Source organism: Oncorhynchus nerka, unplaced genomic scaffold, assembly GCF_034236695.1.
Source record: "Oncorhynchus nerka isolate Pitt River unplaced genomic scaffold, Oner_Uvic_2.0 unplaced_scaffold_1523, whole genome shotgun sequence".
Lineage (NCBI taxonomy): Eukaryota > Metazoa > Chordata > Actinopteri > Salmoniformes > Salmonidae > Oncorhynchus > Oncorhynchus nerka.
In genome coordinates, this window is record NW_027039794.1 from 1,020 (window position 1) to 19,469 (window position 18,450).

General features: G+C 51.0%; 1 protein-coding gene across 1 annotated transcript in view; it reads right to left on the reverse strand.

Moving 5' to 3' along the window:
* Window positions 1-313: 313 nt before the first annotated feature.
* The window catches only part of LOC135568520 (plexin-B1-like), a gene marked incomplete at its 5' end in the record, with an annotated part of 95,699 nt that continues 77,562 nt past the window's right edge, over window positions 314-18,450 (reverse strand). Inside the window, 5 exons of the mRNA XM_065015311.1 lie at window positions 314-571; window positions 3,791-4,008; window positions 4,410-4,510; window positions 5,536-5,684; window positions 16,013-16,217. Of these exons, the coding sequence (XP_064871383.1) occupies window positions 314-571; window positions 3,791-4,008; window positions 4,410-4,510; window positions 5,536-5,684; window positions 16,013-16,217 (931 nt within the window). The remainder of the gene's footprint in view (window positions 572-3,790; window positions 4,009-4,409; window positions 4,511-5,535; window positions 5,685-16,012; window positions 16,218-18,450) is intronic.

Here is an 18,450-nt window from a genome sequence, read left to right on the forward strand (position 1 = left end):
CCCTGGTCACTATATAAAGACCCTGGTCAAAGAGACTTCACTATATATAGACCCTGGTCACTATATATAGACCCTGGTCACTATATATAGACCCTGGTCACTATATATAGACCCTGGTCAAAGAGACTTCACTATATAGACCCTGGTCACTATATATAGACCCTGGTCACTATATATAGACCCTGGTCACTATATATAGACCCTGGTTAAAAAGACTTCACTATATATAGACCCTGGTCAAAGAGACTTCACTATATATAGACCCTGGTCAAAGAGACTTCATTATATATATACCCTGGTTAAAGAGACTTCACTATATATAGACCCTGGTCAAATAGACCACTATATAGTGATATTTGATATGTAACCGGTTCAGGTCCACCAGGACCCACCTGCGCAGCATGAGTTTGGGGTTCTTGGTGACGTATTGCTGCACCAGGTCTCCCAGTAAGGTCTTCATGACATCAGTGAAGTACTCCAGCTGGTCGTGCAGGGCCATGGTCAGGAGAGACGCCACGTAGCCACGGTCACGCTGGGAGAAGTTCTGCTGGGCCTCGAGGGTGTGGATGAACTGGAGTGGGGAGAAGGAGAGGAGGAGAGGGAGAAGAAGAGGAGGAGGGGGAGAAGGAGAGGAGTAGAGGGAGAAGGAGAGGAGGAGAGGGAGAAGGAGAGGAGGAGAGGGAGAAGGAGAGGAGGAGAGGGCGAAGGAGAGGAGGAGAGGGAGAAGGAGAGGAGGAGAGGGCGAAGGAGAGGAGGAGAGGGAGAAGGAGAGGAGGAGAGGGAGAAGGAGAGGAGGAGAGGGAGGAGGAGAGGGAGAAGGAGAGGAGGAGAGGGAGAAGGAGAAGGAGAGGAGGAGGGGGAGAAGGAGAGGAGGAGAGGGCGAAGGAGAGGAGGAGAGGGAGAAGGAGAGGAGGAGAGGGAGAAGGAGAGGAGGAGAGGGGCGAAGGAGAGGGAGGGAGAGGGAGAAGGAGAGGAGGAGAGGGAGAAGGAGAGGAGGAGAGGGAGAAGGAGAGGAGGGGGGAGAAGGAGAGGAGGAGGGGAGAAGGAGAGGAGGGGGAGAGAAGGAGAGGAGGAGAGGGAGAAGGAGAGGAGGAGAGGGAGAAGGAGAGGAAGGGGGGAGAAGGAGAGGAGGAGAGGGAGAAGGAGAGGAGGAGAGGGAGAAGGAGAGGAGGGGGGAGAGATGGAGAGGAGGAGAGGGAGAAGGAGAGGAGGAGAAGGAGAGGAGGGGGGAGAAGGAGAGGAGGAGAGGGAGAAGGAGAGGGAGAAGGAGAGGAGGAGAGGGAGAAGGAGAGGAGGGGGAGAAGGAGAGGAGGGGGAGAAGGAGAGGAGGGGGGAGGAGAGGAGGAGAGGGAGAAGGAGAGGAGGGGGAGAAGGAGAGGAGGAGAGGGAGAAGGAGAGGAGGGGGGAGAAGGAGAGGAGGAGAGGGAGAAGGGAGAGGAGGGGGAGGAGAGGAGGGCGGGAGAAGGGAGAGGAGGAGAGGGAGGAGAGGGAGAAGGAGAGGAGGGGGAGAAGGAGAGGGAGAAGGAGAGGAGGAGAGGAGTAGGGGGAGAAGGAGAGGAGGAGAGGGAGAAGGAGAGGAGGAGAGGGAGAAGGAGAGGAGGGGGAGAAGGAGAGGAGGAGAGGGAGAAGGAGAGGAGGAGAAGGAGAGGAGGAGAGGGAGAAGGAGAGGGAGAAGGAGAGGAGGGGGGAGAAGGAGAGGAGGAGGAGGGAGAAGGAGAGGAGGGGGGAGAAGGAGAGGGAGGAGACGGAGGAGAGGGAGAAGGAGAGGAGTGGGGGAGAAGGAGAGGAGGAGAGGAGTAGGGGGAGAGGAGTAGGGGGAGAAGGAGAGGAGGAGAGGAGTAGGGGGAGAAGGAGAGGAGGAGAGTGAGAAGGAGAGGAGGGGGAGAAGGAGAGGAGGAGAGGGAGGAGTAGGGGGAGAAGGAGAGGAGGAGAGGGAGAAGGAGGGGAGGGAGGAGTAGGGGGAGAAGGAGAGGAGGGGGAGAAGGAGGGGGAGGGAGGAGTAGGGGGAGAAGGAGAGGAGGGGGAGAAGGAGAGGGAGAAGGAGAGGAGGAGAGGGAGAAGGAGAGGGAGAAGGAGAGGAGGGAGAAGGAGAGGAGGAGGGGGAGAAGGAGAGGAGGAGAGGGAGAGGAGGAGAGGGAGAAGGAGAGGAGGGGGGGAGAAGGAGAGGAGGAGAGGGAGAAGGAGAGGAGGAGAGGGAGAAGGAGAGGAGGAGACGGAGGAGAGGGAGGAGAGGGAGAAGGAGAGGAGGAGAGGGAGAAGGAGAGGAGGAGACGGAGGAGAGGGAGGAGAGGGAGAAGGAGAGGAGGGGGGAGAAGGAGAGGAGAAGGAGAGGAGGAGAGGAGTAGGGGGAGAAGGAGAGGAGGAGAGAGAGAAGGAGAGGAGGAGGGGGAGAAGGAGAGGAGGAGGGGAGAAGGAGAGGAGGAGAGGGAGAGGAGGGAGAGGGAGAAGGAGAGGAGGGGGGAGAAGGAGAGGAGGAGAGGGAGAAGGAGAGGAGGAGAGGGAGAAGGAGAGGAGGAGACGGAGGGAGAGGGAGGAGAGGGAGAAGGAGAGGAGGAGAGGGAGAAGGAGAGGAGGAGACGGAGGAGAGGGAGGAGAGGGAGAAGGAGAGGAGGGGGAGAAGGAGAGGAGAAGGAGAGGAGGAGAGGAGTAGGGGGAGAAGGAGAGGAGGAGAGAGAGAAGGAGAGGAGGGGGAGAAGGAGAGGAGGAGAGGGAGAAGGAGAGGAGGGGGAGAAGGAGAGGAGGAGAGGGAGAAGAGGAGAGGGAGAAGGAGAGGGGGGAGAAGGAGAGGAGGAGAGGGAGAAGGAGGGGAGGAGAGGAGGAGAGGAGTAGGGGTAGAAGGAGAAGAGGGGGGAGAAGGAGAGGGAGAAGGAGAGGAGGAGGGGGAGAAGGGAGAGGAGGAGAGGGAGAAGGAGAGGAGGAGGAGGAGAGGGAGAAGGAGAAGGAGAGGAGGAGGGGGAGGAGGAGAGGGAGAAGGAGAAGGAGAGGAGGAGAGGGAGGAGGTAGGGGGAGAAGGAGAGGAGGAGAGGGAGAAGGAGGGGAGGGAGGAGTAGGGGGAGAAGGAGAGGAGGGGGAGAAGGAGAGGGAGAAGGAGAGGAGGAGAGGGAGAAGGAGAGGGAGAAGGAGAGGAGGAGAGGGAGAAGGAGAGGAGGAGGGGGAGAAGGAGAGGAGGGGGGGAGAAGGAGAGGAGGAGAGGGAGAAGAGGAGAGGGAGAAGGAGAGGGGGGAGAAGGAGAGGAGGAGAGGGAGAAGGAGGGGAGGAGAGGAGGAGAGGAGTAGGGGGAGAAGGAGAGAGGAGGGGGGAGAAGGAGAGGGAGAAGGAGAGGAGGAGGGGGAGAAGGAGAGGAGGAGAGGGAGAAGGAGAGGAGGAGGGGGAGGAGGAGAGGAGGAGGAGAGGGAGAAGGAGAAGGAGAGGAGGAGGGGGAGGAGGAGAGGGAGAAGGAGAGGGAGAAGGAGAGGAGGAGAGGGAGGAGGAGAGGGAGAAGGAGAAGGAGAGGAGGAGAGGGAGAAGGAGAGGAGGAGAGGGAGAAGGAGGGAAGAAGAGGGAGGAGAGGAAGAGGAAAGGAGAAGAGGAGAGGGAGGAGGAGAGGGAGAAGGAGAGGAGGAGAGGGAGGAGGAGAGGGAGAAGGAGGGCGAGGAGAGGAGAGGAAAGGAGGAGGAGGAGGAGAGAGATTAGAGTTAAAGACATCTTTGTTTGTTGGTCACAGAAATGTGCTTCTAGAGACTCCTGCAGTGAATGAACGTTTGTGTAAATCGATTTAGACAGCAGTATCTCAGCCTGGTATGATGCTCACCCTGATGAGGAACAGTTTGTTGTTGAGGAGGCTGTTGAGTTGTCCCAGCCCTTGTTCTACTGTCTGCCTGCGGGACTCTGGCAGGTTCAGGTCCTGACTCAGTGGAGCCCCCCTCTGGCCGGGGAAGAACACGCGCTCTGCGTACGTCTTATAGTCCAGGAGAGGAATACCTGGTCCACCCACATCACTACTCAAATCCATCATCTCTGTCATCAGATCTGGGGGAGAGGAGAGGAGAGGAGAGAATAAATTAATCCTATCTGTAAAGGAGAATATTCCTGGTCCGAAATGGCACCCTAACCTCTATACAGCAATACTTGGGCCCGGGTCACTCTCTTTGGGCCCGGGTCACTCTCCTTGGGCCCGGGTTACTCTCCTTGGGCCCGGGTCACTCTCTTTGGGCCCGGGTCACTCTCCTTGGGCCCGGGTCACTCTCCTTGGGCCCGGGTTACTCTCCTTGGGCCTGGGTCACTCTCCTTGGGCCCGGGTCACTCTCTTTGGGCCCGGGTCACTCTCCTTGGGCCCGGGTCACTCTCCTTGGCCCGGGTCAACTCTCTTTGGGCCAGATAAATTGGGTTTCATTTCAGACTCTACTAAACAGGCTGATAGGAGTATTGACCTGTGAACTCCTTCCTGCACTGGTCTCCCACATTGATCTCCAGAGTCTCCAGCTGAACCAGGACCTTCTTGTAGTCTTTCAGAGCCTGTTTGCTCTTCCTCCTGCACACACAGAGAAACAGTTACTTAATGTCAGAGATAACCTCTCACCCCATCTGCACCTCCACATTCTGACACACTGAGATGACGTGTTAGTGTGTGTGTGTGTGTGTTTGTGTGTTCGTGTGTCTGTTAGTGTGTGTGTGTGTTAGTGTCTGTTAGTGTGTATGTTTGTGTGTGTGTGTGTGTGTATGTTAGTGTGTGTGTGTGTGTGTGTCTGTTAGTGTGTGTGTGTGTTAGTGTGTCTGTTAGTGTGTGTGTGTTAGTGTGTCTGTTAGTGTGTGTGTGTTAGTGTGTCTGTTAGTGTGTGTGTTAGTGTGTATGTTAGTGTGTGTGTGTGTGTTAGTGTGTATGTTAGTGTATGTGTGTGTGTGTCTGTTAGTGTGTGTGTGTGTTAGTGCGTGTGTCTGTTAGCGTGTGTGTGTGTTAGTGCGTGTGTATGTGTGTGTGATAGCGCTGCGTGTGTGTTAGTGCGTGCGTGTGTGTGTTAAGTGCGTGCGTGTGTTAGTGCGTAGCGTGTGTGTTGAGTGTGTGTACGTGTGTTAGCGTGTGTGTTAGTGCGTGTGTGTGTTAGTGTGTATAGTGTGTGTGTGTGTTAGTGTGTGTGTGTGTAGTAGTGTGTGTATTAGTGTGTGTGTGTATTAGTGTGTGTTAGTGCGTGTGTGTGTTAGTGCGTGCGTGCATTAGTGTGTTAGTGTGTTAGTGTGTGTGTGTGTAGTGTGTGTGTGTGTATTAGTGTGTGTGTATTAGTGTGTGTTAGTGCGTGTGTGTATAGTGCTGTGCGTGTGTTAGTGCGTATGTGTTAGTGCGTGTGTGTGTTAGTGCGTGCGTGTGTTAGTGCGTGCATGCATGTGTTAGTGCGTGCGTGTGTTAGTCGCGTGTGTTAGCCGTGTGTTAGTACGTAGTGTGTATTAGTGTGTTAGTGTGTGTGTGTGTGTGTGTGTTAGTGTGTGTGTGTAGTGTGTGTGTGTGTTAGTGTGTGTTAGTGTGTGTGTTAGTGTGTGTGTGTTAGTGTGCCTGTGACTGACCTGTACATGAGGATGATGACCAGCACCACTAGGACCACCACAGCAGCCCCTGCAGCCAGACCCACCTGGGCAGCCAGAGGGACAGGTGAGAGGCCTTCTGTATCATACTGCACTGTCCCCAGGTCTACGTTCAGCTTCCCCATCACCACCTAGAGAGGGGAGAGAGGGAGAAAGAAGAGGGAGGGGGAAAGAGGGGGGAAGAGCGAGGGAGAGAGGGGAAGAGCGAGGGAGAGAGGGGAAGACGAGGGAGAGAGGGGAAGACGAGGGAGAGAGGGGAAGAGCGAGGGAGAGAGGGGAAGAGCGAGGGAGAGAGGGGAAAGAGCGAGGGAGAGAGGGGAAGAGCGAGGGAGAGCGGGGAAGAGAGGGGAAGAGCGAGGAGAGCGGGGAAGAGCGAGGGAGAGAGGGAAGAGCGAGGGAGAGAGGGGAAGAGCGAGGAGAGAGGGGAAGAGCGAGGAGAGGAAGAGCGAGGAGAGGGGAAGGGAGAGGGGAAGAGAGAGGGGAAGAGCGAGGAGAGGGGAAGGAGAGGGAAGAGCGAGGGAGAGGAAGAAGCGAGGAGAGGGGAAGAGCGAGGGAGAGGGGAAGAGCGAGGATGAGCGAGGGAGAGAGGGAAGAGAGCGAGGAGAGAGCGAGGGAGAGGGGGGAAGAGCGAGGGAGAGGGGGGAAGAGCGAGGGAGAGAGGGGAAGAGCGAGGGAGAGAGGGGAAGAGCGAGGGAGAGGTGGGAAGAGCGAGGGAGTAATGTAATGCTTTACACTCCAGCCGACGCTTGGCGTTGCACATGGTGATCTTATGCTTGTGAGCGGCTCGGTGATCTGCTGCTCTAACAGCTGGTGCTTAAAGCTAGTGAGGGAGATGTGAGTCTCCAGTTTCAGTGATTTTTGCAGTTCGTTCCAGTCATTGGCAGCAGAGAACTGGAAGGAAAGACGACCAAAGGAGGAATTGGCTTTGGGGGTGACCAGTGAGATATACCTGCTGGAGCTGCTACGAGTGGGTGCTGCTATGGTGACCAGTGAGCTGAGATACAGCGGGCCACCCAAAGGTGAGACTCTGTAGATAACCTGAGCCTGTGGGTTTGGCAACGAGCATGAAGCGAGGGCTAACCAAACAAGTATTTTTACAGGTCGCAAAGGTGTGGGTTGTATCTGGTTTTGGTGTGATAAAACGGATGGCACTGTGATAGACTGCATCCAGTTTGTTGAGTAGAGGTTGGAGGCTATTTTATAGATTTATTAATCACCAAAGTCAAGGATCGGTAGGATGGTCAGTTTTATGAGGGTATGTTTGGCAGCATGAGTGAACAGATGCCTGTTATAAAAGAGGAAGCCAAACTAGAATTAATTTTGATTGAGATGTGTTTAATGTGAGTCTGAAGGAAAGTTTACAGTCTAACCAGACACCCAGGTATTTGTAGTTGTCCACATATTCTAAGTCATAAACAGTGCAGATTAGTGATGATGGACGGCCATATAGCAGGTGCGGGCAGTGATCGACTGAATATACATTTAGTTTTACTTGTATTTAAGATAACGAGTACACAATGAGAGTTATATATTGAAGCTCGCCTGGAGGGGCTGTTAATACAGCACTGTGTTAAGGGCTTAAGTATTTCTGTCGGAAAAATATATCAGTTTGTTCCTGTGGAATATATTGTCCCTGACAAATCAACTGTACATTTTGGTGTTCTTCGTCTGCTTATATCACGTCATTTTTACTATATTTACCTGTTGGGGATGTTATTCAAAACATAGTGTTTCAGAGATAAATTACCGGGCGGTAAAAGCCTTCTCGAGAAAAAGCTAAACCTTGACCCATAAAACATTTAAAAACTATTAATCCCTGAAGCCTGTAAAGAAGCTGGATGGTCGTAAAACTTTTCATTTTTTATAACTGACAAACAGAGATTGTTCTTTCATCCCAAGAAAACAAAGAGATCTTCTGTTGAATCTGACAATTAATCTTAATGGTTGTACAGTCGTCTCAAATAAAACTGTGAAGGACCTCGGCGTTACTCTGGACCCTGATCTCTCTTTTGACGAACATATCAAGACTGTTTCAACGACAGCTTTTTTCCACCTACGTAACATTGCAAAAAATCTGAAACTTTCTGTCCAAAAATGATGCAGAAAAATTCAGCTTTTGTTACTTCTTGTTTAGACTTCTGCAATGCTCTACTTTCCAGATATACCTGGATATAGCACTAAATAAACTGGCTGCTAGAATCCTGACTAGAACCAACAAATGTGATCATATTACTCCAGTGCTAGCCTCCCTACACTGGCTTCCTGTTAAGGCAAGGGCTGATTTAAAGGTTTTACTGCTAACCTACAAAGCATTACATGAGCTTGCTCCTACCTATCTCTCTGATTTGGTCCTGCCGTACATACCTACACGTACGCTACGGTCACAAGACGCAGGCCTCCTAATTGTCCCTAGAATTTCTAAGCAAACAGCTGGAGGCAGGGCTTTCTCCTATAGAGCTCCATTTTTATGGAACGGTCTGCCTACCCATGTGAGAGACGCAAACTCGGTCTCAACCTTTAAGTCTTTACTGAAGACTCATCTCTTCAGTGGGTCATATGATTGAGTGTAGTCTGGCCCAGGAGCGGGAGGGTGAACGGAAAGGCTCTGGAGCAACGAACCACCCTTGCTGTCTCTGCCTGGCCGGTTCCCCTCTTCCACTGGGATTCTCTGCCTCTAACCCTATTACAGGGGCTGAGTCACTGGCTTACTGGTGCTATTTCATGCCGTCCCTAGGAGGGGTGCGTCACCTGAGTGGGTTGAGTCACTGATGTGATCATCCTGTCTGGGTTGGCGCCCCCCTTGGGTTGTGCCGTGCCGGAGATCTTTGTGGGCTATACTCAGCCTTGTCTCAGGATGGTAAGATATCAGCACCACTAGGTTGAAGATATCCCTCTAGTGGTGTGGGGGCTGTGCTTTGGCAAAGTGGGGGTGGGTTATATCCTTCCTGTTTGGCCCTGTCCGGGGTATCATTGATGGGGCCACCAGTCTCCTGGACCCCTCCTGTCTCAGCCCTCCAGTATTTATGCTGCAGTAGTTTTGTGTCGTAAGGGCTAGTCAGTTTGTTATATTCGAGTACTCTCCTGTCCTATTCGGTGTCCTGTGAATTTAAGTGTGCTCTACTCCTCTCTTTCTCTCTCTCTCTCTCAGAGGACCTGAGCCCCAGGGACCATGCCTCAGGACTACTCTGGCATGATGACTCCTTGCTGTCCCAAGTCCACCCGGCCGTGCTGCTGCTCCAGTTTGAACTGTTCTGCCTGCAGCTATTGAATCCTGACCTGCTCACCGGTCACAGACCTATTATTTGACCATGCTGGTCATTTATGAACAAATCAAATCAAATCAAATGTATTTATATAGCCCTTCGTACATCAGCTGATATCTCAAAGTGCTGTACAGAAACCCAGCCTAAAACCCCAAACAGCAAACAATGCAGGTGTAAAAGCACGAAAAAAAAAGCTTTTGACAGAGTCAAAAGCCTTGGCCAGGTCGATGAATACGGCTGCACAGTAATGTCTCTTATCGATGGCGGTTAAGATGTCGTTTAGGACCTTGAGCGTGGCTGAGGTGCACCCATAACCAACTCTGAAACCAGAGTAACAGCACTTACTGACCGTGGGCAGCTCTAGCAGGACAGACATTTGACAAACTGACTTGTGGAAAGGTGGCATCCTATGACAGTGCCATGTTGAAAGTCACTGACAGTATGGCCATTCTACTGCCCTGAGGCTGTGTGCTCGATTTTATACAGTCAGCAAGACTAATTTGAAGGGGTGTCCTCATACCTTGGCCATGTGTAGATACAGTAGACTAACCTGAGGCAGTGTAGACAGTAGACTAACCCCTGAGGCTGTGTGTGTAGATACAGTAGACTAACCCTGAGGCAGATACAGCAGACTAACCCTGAGGCTGTGTAGATACAGTAGACTAACCCTCAGGAGGTAGATACAGCAGACTAAACCCTCAGGCAGTGTAGATACAGTAGACTAACCCTGAGGCTGTGTAGATACAGTAGACTAACCCTGAGGCTGTAGATACAGTAGACTAACCCCGAGGCTGTGTAGATAGAGAGAGACTAACCCTCACCTCAGGGCTGTGTGTGTAGATACAGTAGACTAACCTCAGGCTGTGTAGATAGACTAACCTCAGGCTGTGTAGATACAGAGACTAACCTCAGGCTGTGTAGATACAGTAGACTAACCCTGAGGCTGTGTAGACACAGTACTAACCCTGGGAGGCTGTAGATAGACAGGACTAACCCTGAGGCTGATCAACCCTGAGGCTGTGTGTAGATACAGTAGACTAACCCTGAGGCTGTGTGTGTAGATACAGTAGACTAACCCTGAGGCTGTGTAGATACAGTAGACCAACCCCTCAGGCTGTGTAGATACAGTAGACTAACCCTCAGGCTGAGTAGATACAGTAGACTAACCCTGAGGCTGTGTGTGTGTAGATACAGTAGACTAACCTCAGGCTGTGTAGATACAGTAGACTAACCTCAGGCTGTGTAGATACAGTAGACTAACCCTGAGGCTGTGTGTAGATACAGTAGACTAACCCTGAGGCTGTGTAGATACAGTAGACTAACCCTGAGGCTGTGTAGATACAGTAGACTAACCTCAGGCTGTGTAGATACAGTAGACTAACCCTGGGGCTGTGTAGATACAATAGACTAACCCTGGAGGCTGTGTAGATATAGTAGACCAACCCTCAGGCTGTGTAGATACAGTAGACAACCCTGAGGCTGTGTGTAGATACAGTAGACTAACCCTGAGACTGTGTAGATACAGTAGACTAACCCTGAGGCTGTGTAGATACAGTAGACTAACCCTCAGGCTGTGTGTGTAGATACAGTAGACCAACCCTGAGGCTGTAGATACAGTAGACTAACCCTGAGGCTGTGTGTGTGTAGATACAGTAGACTAACCCTCAGGCTGTGTAGATACAGTAGACTAACCTCAGGCTGTGTAGATACAGTAGACTAACCTCAGGCTGTGTAGATACAGTAGACTAACCTCAGGCTGTGTAGATACAGTAGACTAACCCTGAGGCTGTGTGTGTAGATACAGTAGACTAACCCTGAGGCTGTGTAGATACAGTAGACTAACCCCCAGGCTGTATGTGTAGATACAGTAGACTAACCTCAGGCTGTGTAGATACAGTAGACCAACCCTGAGGCTGTGTAGAGATACAGTAGACAACCCTCAGGCTGTGTAGATACAGTAGACTAACCCTCAGGCTGTGTAGATACAGTAGACTAACCCTGAGGCTGTGTGTGTAGATACAGTAGACTAACCCTGAGGCTGTGTAGATACAGTAGACTAACCCTGAGACTGTGTAGATACAGTAGACTAACCCTGAGGCTGTGTAGACAGTAGACTAACCTCAGGCTGTGTGTGTAGATACAGTAGACTAACCCTGAGGCTGTGTAGATACAGTAGACTAACCTCAGGCTGTGTAGATACAGTAGACCAACCCTCAGGCTGAGTAGATACAGTAGACTAACCCTGGGCTGTGTGTGTAGATACAGTAGACTAACCCTCAGGCTGTGTAGATACAGTAGACTAACCTCAGGCTGTGCAGATACAGTAGACTAACCCTGAGGCTGTGTGTAGATACAGTAGACTAACCCTGAGGCTGTGTAGATACAGTAGACTAAACCTGAGGCTGTGTGTGTAGATACAGTAGACTAACCTCAGGCTGTGTAGATACAGTAGACTAACCCTGGGGCTGTGTAGATACAATAGACTAACCCTGGGAGGCTGTGTAGATACAGTAGACTAAACCCTCAGGCTGTGTAGATACAGTAGACTAACCCTGAGGCTGTGTAGATACAGTAGACTAACCCTGAGACTGTGTAGATACAGTAGACCAACCCTGAGGCTGTGTAGATACAGTAGACTAACCCTCAGGCTGTGTGTAGATACAGTAGACTAACCCTGAGGCTGTGTAGATACAGTAGACTAACCCTCAGGCTGTGTAGATACAGTAGACTAACCCTCAGGCTGTGCAGATACAGTAGACCAACCCTCAGGCTGTGTAGAGATACAGTAGACTAACCCTCAGGCTGTGTAGATACAGTAGACTAACCCTGAGGCTGTGTAGATACAGTAGACTAACCCCAGGCTGTGTGTAGATACAGCAGACTAACCTCAGGGCTGTAGATACAGTAGACTAACCCTGAGGCCAGATACAGTAGACTAACCCTGGAGGCTGCAGATACAGACCAACCCTCAGGCCGTGTAGATACAGTAGACTAATTCTGAGGCTGTGTGTGTAGATACAGTAGACTAACCCTGAGACTGTGTAGATACAGTAGACTAACCCTGAGGGCCAGATACAGTAGACTAACCCTGAGGCTGTGTAGACAGTAGACTAACCCTGAGGCTGTGTAGATACAGTAGACTAACCCCAGGCTGTGTAGATACAGTAGACCAACCTCAGGCTGTGTAGATACAGTAGACTAACCCTGAGGCTGTGTAGACAGCAGACTAACCCTGGAGGCTGTAGATACAGAGAGACCAACCCTCAGGCTGTGTAGATACAGTAGACTAACCCTGAGGCTGTGTGTGTAGATACACAGACTAACCCTGAGACTGTGTAGATACAGCAGACTAACCCTGAGTGTGTAGACATAGCAGACTAACAACCTCAGGCTGTGTGTAGATACAGTAGACTAACTGAGGCTGTGTAGATACAGTAGACTAACCCTGGAGGCTGTGTAGATACAGTAGACTAACCTCAGGCTGTGTAGATACAGACCAACCTCAGGCCGTGTAGATATTGGTGCAGGACTAAACCTCAGGCTGTGTAGATACAGTAGACTAACCCTGGAGGCTGTGTAGATACAGCAGACTAACCCTGAGGCTGTGTAGATACAGCAGACTAACCCTGAGACTGTGTAGACAGTAGACTAACCCTGAGGCTGTGTAGATACAGCAGACTAACCTCAGGCTGTGTGTAGACAGTAGACTAACCCTGAGGCTGCAGATACAGTTGTAGACTAAACCTCAGGCTGTGTAGATACAGCAGACTAACCCTGGAGGCCGAGTAGAGGCAGTGCAGACTAACCCTGAGGCTGTGTGTGTGCAGACAGCAGACCAAACCTCAGGCTGTGCAGATATTAGCAGACTAACCCTCAGGCTGTAGACAGCAGACTAACCTGAGGCTGTGTGTAGATACAGTAGACTAACCCCGAGGCTGTAGATACAGACTAACCTGGAGGCTGTGTGTGTAGATACAGTGGTGACTAACCCTCAGGCTGTGTAGATACAGTAGACTAACCCTGGGGCTGTAGATACAATGTGACTAACCCTGAGGCTGTGTAGATACAGTAGACCAACCTCAGGCCAGGTGTAGATACAGCAGACTCAACCTTCTGAGGCTGTGTGCAGATACAGTAGACCAACCCTGAGACTGCAGACAGTAGACTAACCCTGGAGGCTGTGTAGATACAGCAGACTAACCCCAGGCTGTGTGTAGACAGTAGACCAACCCTGAGGCTGCAGAGATACAGTAGACCAACCTCAGGCTGCAAGTAGATACAGTAGACTAACCCTCAGGCTGTGTAGATACAGTAGACTAACCCTCAGGCTGTGTAGACAGACCAACCCTCAGGCTGTGTAGACAGTAGACCAACCCTGAGGCTGTGTAGATACAGTAGACCAACCCCAGGCAAAGTGTGTAGATACAGTGACTAACCCAGGCTGTGTAGATACAGTAGACTAACCCAGAGGCTGTGTAGATACAGTAGACTAACCCTGGAGGCTGCAGACACAGAGATTTCAACCCTGTGGCCGTGTAGATACAGTAGACAACCCTGAGGCTGTGTGTGTAGATACAGTAGACTAACCCTGAGACTGTAGATACAGTAGACCAACCCTGGAGGCTGTGTAGATACAGTAGACTAACCCTCAGGGCTGTGTGTGCAGATACAGTAGATCTCAACCCTGAGGCTGTAGATACAGAGACTCCCTGAGGCTGTGTAGATAGAGCAGACTAACCTCAGGCTGTAGATACAGTAGACTAACCCTCAGGCTGTGCAGATACAGTAGACCAACCCCTCAGGCTGTGTAGATACAGCAGACCAACCCTCAGCCGTGTAGACAGTAGACCAACCCTGAGGCTGTGTAGATACAGTAGACTAACCCCAGGCCATGTGTAGATACAGAGACTAACCCTCAGGCTGTGCAGATACAGTAGACTAACCCTGAGGCTGTGTAGATACAGTAGACTAACCCTGGAGGCTGTAGATACAGTAGACTAACCCCTCAGGCTGTGTAGATACAGTAGATCTAACCCTGAGGCTGTGTGTGTAGATACAGCAGACTAACCCTGAGACTGTGTAGATACAGATACAGTAGACTAACCCTGAGGCTGTGTAGATACAGTAGATTCTTTAACAGGCCGCAGGAGCTAACCCCAGGCTGTGTAGTGTAGATAACAGGCTGTGTGTGTAGATACAGAGACTAACCCTGAGGCTGTGTAGATACAGTAGACTAACCCCAGGCTGTGTAGATACAGTAGACTAACCCCAGGCTGTGCAGACAGTAGACTAACCCACTCAGGCTGTGTAGATACAGTAGACTAACCCTCAGGCTGTGTAGATACAGTAGACTAACCCTCCAGGCTGTGTAGATACAGTAGACTAACCCTGAGGCTGTGTAGATACAGTAGACTAACCCCAGGCTGTGTGAGATAGCAGACTAACCCTCAGGCTGTGTAGATACAGTAGACTAACCCTGAGGCTGTGTAGATACAGTAGACTAACCCTGAGGCTGTGTAGATACAGTAGACTAACCCTCAGGCTGTGTAGATACAGTAGACTAACCCTGAGGCTGTGTGTAGATACAGTAGACTAACCCTGAGACTGTGTAGATACAGTAGACTAACCCTGAGGCTGTGTAGATACAGTAGACTAACCCTCAGGCTGTGTGTGTAGATACAGTAGACTAACCCTGAGGCTGTGTAGATACAGTAGACTAACCCTGAGGCTGTGTAGATACAGTAGACTAACCCTCAGGCTGTGTAGATACAGTAGACTAACCCTCAGGCTGTGTAGATACAGTAGACTAACCCTCAGGCTGTGTAGATACAGTAGACTAACCCTCAGGCTGTGTAGATACAGTAGACTAACCCTGAGGCTGTGTAGATACAGTAGACTAACCCCAGGCTGCGTGTGTAGATACAGTAGACTAACCCTCAGGCTGTGTAGATACAGTAGACTAACCCTGAGGCTGTGTAGATACAGTAGACTAACCCTGAGGCTGTGTAGATACAGTAGACTAACCCTCAGGCTGTGTAGATACAGTAGACTAACCCTGAGGCTGTGTGTGTAGATACAGTAGACTAACCCTGAGACTGTGTAGATACAGTAGACTAACCCTGAGGCTGTGTAGATACAGTAGACTAACCCTGAGGCTGTGTAGATACAGTAGACTAACCCTGAGGCTGTGTAGATACAGTAGACTAACCCCAGGCTGTGTGTGTAGATACAGTAGACTAACCCTCAGGCTTGTGTAGATACAGTAGACTAACCCTGAGGCTGTGTAGATACAGTAGACTAACCCTCAGGCTGTGTGTAGATACAGTAGACTAACCCTCAGGCTGTGTAGATACAGTAGACTAACCCTGAGGCTGTGTAGATACAGTAGACTAACCCTCAGGCTGTGTGTAGATACAGTAGACTAACCCTGAGACTGTGTAGATACAGTAGACCAACCTGGAGGCTGTGGGGATAATATAGACTAACCCCAGGCTGTGTAGATACAGTAGACTAACTCCTCAGGCTGGGTAGATACAGATCAACCCTGAGGCGGTAGATACAGTAGACTAACCCTGAGGCTGTGTAGATACAGTAGACTAACCCTTAGGAGGCCAAAAGTGGTGGATTGCAGACCAACCCTGAGGCCGTGTAGATACAGTGACTAACCTCTGGAGGCTGAGTAGATACAGCAGACTAACCCTCAGGCTGTGTAGATACAGTAGACTAACCCTGAGGCTGTAGATACAGTAGACTAACCCTCAGGCTGTGTGTAGATACAGTAGACTAACCCTGAGACTGTGCAGATACAGTAGACTAACCCTGAGGCTGTGTAGATACAGTAGACTAACCCCAGGCTGTGTGTAGATACAGAGACTAACCCAAACTACAGTAGACTAACCAGGCTGTGTAGATAGACTAACCCTCAGGCTGTGTAGACAGTAGACTAACCCTGAGGCGGTGTGTGTAGATACAGTAGACTAACCCTGAGGCTGTGTAGATACAGTAGACCAACCCTGAGGCTGTGTGTGTAGATACAGACTAACTCCTGGAGGCTGTGTGTGTAGATACAGTAGACTAACCCTGAGGCTGAGTAGATACAGTAGACTAACCTCAGGCTGCAGATACAGCAGACTAACCCTCAGGCTGTGTAGATACAGCAGACCAACCCCGAGGCTGTGTAGATAGAGTAGACTAACCCTGGAGGCTGGCAGTTTGTTGCTCCTCAGACTGGCTGGCTGTTTCTCAGGAGGTTCACAGTACAGGTGAGTACTGTCCAGTGTCTTGACCTCACACCCTGGGTCCCCCAGCCTGGCTATCACCTCCTCCGACGGGTCAGGTCGCACGCCCGTAGGCCAGGTCCGCACCCTGGTGGAGAGAAATGGGTTGGTCAGGTCCCGTACCCTGGGGGGACATAAGGTCAGGTCCTTACCCTGGGTGAGAGACATGGGTTAGTCAGGTCCGCATCTCCTGGGGGGACATGGGTTAGTCAGGTCCCGCACCCTGGGGGACAGGTTGTCAGGTCCTTACCCTGGGGGACATGGGTTAGTCAGGTCCTTACCCTGGGGGAGACATGGGTTAGTCAGTCCCAGCCTGGGGGAGCATGGGTTAGCTTGAGGTCCACCGGGCTACGGGTTAGTCAGACCCTTACTCCCAAAGTGGGGGACATGGGTTAGTCAGGTCCTTACTCCTGTGGGGGGGCATGGTTAGTCAGGTCCTACCCTGGGGATATGGGTTACTTCCAGGTCCTGACCGGGGGACAATAGTCAGGTCCCTACCCTGGGGATATGGGGTTAGTCAGGTCTCTTACTCCTGGGGGACATAATATTGTGGTCCTTACTCCTGGGTATATGGTTAATAGTTCCTACCCTGGGGGACATGGGTTAGTCAGGTCCTCACCCTGGGGGGTACATGGGTTAGTCAGGTCCTTACCCTGGGGAGACATGGGTTAGTCAGGTCCTTACCCTGGGGGAGACATGGGTTAGTCAGGTCCTTACCCTGGGGAGACATGGGTTAGGTCAGGTCCTTACCCTGGGGGGACATGGGTTAGTCAGGTCCTTACCCTGGGGGAGACATGGGTTAGTCAGGTCCTTACCTCTGGGGACATCACACAGATAAAATCTGATTTTAGACCAGATTTCGCCGACCCCCTGGGGATATTTGACTGTACCAATAAAGACAACAATAAACATACATTTAAATTAATCCTAGCCCCTCACCTCCACAGCGACATGACCCCTCCAGGTCTGTATTAATTTATCTCACCTCTACAGCGATGACCCCTCCAGGTCTGTATTAATTCATCTCACTCTACAGCGATGACCCCTCCAGGTCTGTATTAATTCCTCACCTCTACAGCGATGACCCTCCAGGTCTGTATTAATTCCTCACCTCTACAGCGATGACCCCTCCAGGTCTGTATTAATTCCTCACCTCTACAGCGATGACCCCTCCAGGTCTGTATTAATTTATCTCACCTCTACAGCGATGACCCCTCCAGGTTTGTATTAATTCCTCACCTCTACAGCGATGACCCCTCCAGGTCTGTATTAATTCCTCACCTCTACAGCGATGACCCCTCCAGGTCTGTATTAATTTATCTCACCTCTACAGCGATGACCCTCCAGGTCTGTATTAATTCATCTCACCTCTACAGCGATGACCCCTCCAGGTCTGTATTAATTTATCTCACCTCTACAGCGATGACCCCTCCAGGTCTGTATTAATTTATCTCACCTCTACAGCGATGACCCCTCCAGGTTTGTATTAATTCCTCACCTCTACAGCGATGACCCCTCCAGGTCTGTATTAATTCCTCACCTCTACAGCGATGACCCCTCCAGGTCTGTATTAATTTATCTCACCTCTACAGCGATGACCCCTCCAGGTCTGTATTAATTCCTCACCTCTACAGCGATGACCCCTCCAGGTCTGTATTAATTTATCTCACCTCTACAGCGATGACCCCTCCAGGTTTGTATTAATTTATCTCACCTCTACAGCGATGACCCCTCCAGGTCTGTATTAATTTATCTCACCTCTACAGCGATGACCCCTCCAGGTTTGTATTAATTTATCTCACCTCTACAGCGATGACCCCTCCAGGTCTGTATTAATTCCTCACCTCTACAGCGATGACCCCTCCAGGTCTGTATTAATTCCTCACCTCTACAGCGATGACCCTCCAGGTCTGTATTAATTCACTCACCTCTACAGCGATGACCCCTCCAGGTCTGTATTAATTTATCTCACCTCTACAGCGATGACCCCTCCAGGTCTGTATTCAATTTATTCTCACCTCTACAGCGATGACCCCTCCAGGTCTGTGACTTAATTTCCTCACTCCTACAGCGATGACCCTCCAGGTCTGTACTAATTACCTCACCTCTACAGCGATGACCCCTCCAGGTTTGTATTAATTCCTCACCTCACAGCGATGACCCCTCCAGGTCTGTATTAATTCTCACCCTACAGCGATGACCCTCCAGGTCTGTATTAATTCTATCTCACCTCTACAGCGATGACCCTTCCAGGTTCAGTGCTAACTCCTCACCTCTCCAGCGATGACCCCTCCAGGTCTGTGGCCATTAATTTATCTCACTCCTCTACAGCGATGACCCTCCAGGTCTGTATTAAT